This window comes from Lottia gigantea (assembly GCF_000327385.1).
Source record: "Lottia gigantea unplaced genomic scaffold LOTGIsca_835, whole genome shotgun sequence".
In the NCBI taxonomy this organism is placed as follows: domain Eukaryota; kingdom Metazoa; phylum Mollusca; class Gastropoda; family Lottiidae; genus Lottia; species Lottia gigantea.
The window spans coordinates 17,000-18,185 of NW_008710767.1; the positions used below are offsets into that span (position 1 = coordinate 17,000).

Sequence of the window (1,186 nt, forward strand, 5' to 3'; positions counted from 1 at the left end):
TTTTTTTTTCAGAATAGAAACAACTATATCTATATCAATGATATCGCTGATTAATTAAAAATTTAAAGCATGTTTATTGAGTTATTGCCCTTGACAAATGTTTCTTACAAATGAGCTGTGATTGGGACAGGGACCACAGTTAATTATTTATTAATTACATTTTGTATGTAATTACATAATGTATTTTTACCATCATAGTTAGTAGAAGATTATATACGAGAAACTCCAAAATATACTCACATGGAAAAAGATTGGGTAGAAATTAAACAGTAAGTAACGGTATTTTTATATTTTATACTATTATTTCTAACCACAATAATTGTTGATATAGATATGAGGTAATATTCTGGACATTACATGAAACAAGGAAGTTTTCAGAATGAATATGCACACAGACATTATCTTAAGTTTAGTTATATTATTATCTCTTATTTATTTTATTATTTGAACCCACCTAAGGTCACGCCAAAAAACTCTTTCCCCTTTATTTTATAGATCAGTTGGTGAAGAAGCAATGTTATTATTAATAAACAGTCATAGTTTAGCAGGAAATATTATTCCTCTTCGAACACAGGTTCGTCTTTTATAAATATTATTATTCTGGTACTTTACTATCTTACTTTCACTAGTAATTGTTGTTCCATAAAGCTGTGTCTATATATCGTACCTGCATTTGCTAGATACCATCAGTTGATTTGGTTGTATCCAGTCTGCAAAAATTTTCCAACTATTCAACTGTTTTCTAGCAGAGTCTTGTCATGTTCATAGGTGATAGAAGGCTGGACAAGACTGTTTTATAAAACTTAAATGGATAACTGAACATAGAGTTGATTGAAAGTCAAAATTTTCTGGGTTTTTTTTAACAAGACTTTTGGAAATATGGAGAGCAGTTTGTAAACTTTGGCTTTTATATTATGATTGAGATAGGTATATGTTAGTCAAATGTTCTTCGTGATGATTTTTTTAAGCAATATTATTTATTTTATATTGTTATTTTTCAGAGTTTGTTATCAATTGGTAAATGTTTACATCTGTTAGGACAGTCACTTCACCCTAATCCTCCATCACAGTGGCTTAATAAACATATGGTACGTTAATATCTTTCATATTTACTGCCAGTGCCTCTCTTATCATTAGAATATAATATGATACTTATACTTGTTATTGTTACAATAATGATCTTGTT

The 1,186-nt window shown here is 28.6% G+C and overlaps 1 protein-coding gene across 1 annotated transcript in view; it reads left to right on the forward strand.

Moving 5' to 3' along the window:
* Positions 1 to 1,088, forward strand: part of LOTGIDRAFT_176232 (hypothetical protein) — a gene marked incomplete at both ends in the record, with an annotated part of 17,990 nt that extends 16,902 nt beyond the window's left edge. Inside the window, 3 exons of the mRNA XM_009067585.1 lie at positions 199 to 269; positions 496 to 574; positions 1,002 to 1,088. Coding sequence (XP_009065833.1) covers positions 199 to 269; positions 496 to 574; positions 1,002 to 1,088 — 237 coding nt within the window. The remainder of the gene's footprint in view (positions 1 to 198; positions 270 to 495; positions 575 to 1,001) is intronic.
* Positions 1,089 to 1,186: the final 98 nt, after the last annotated feature.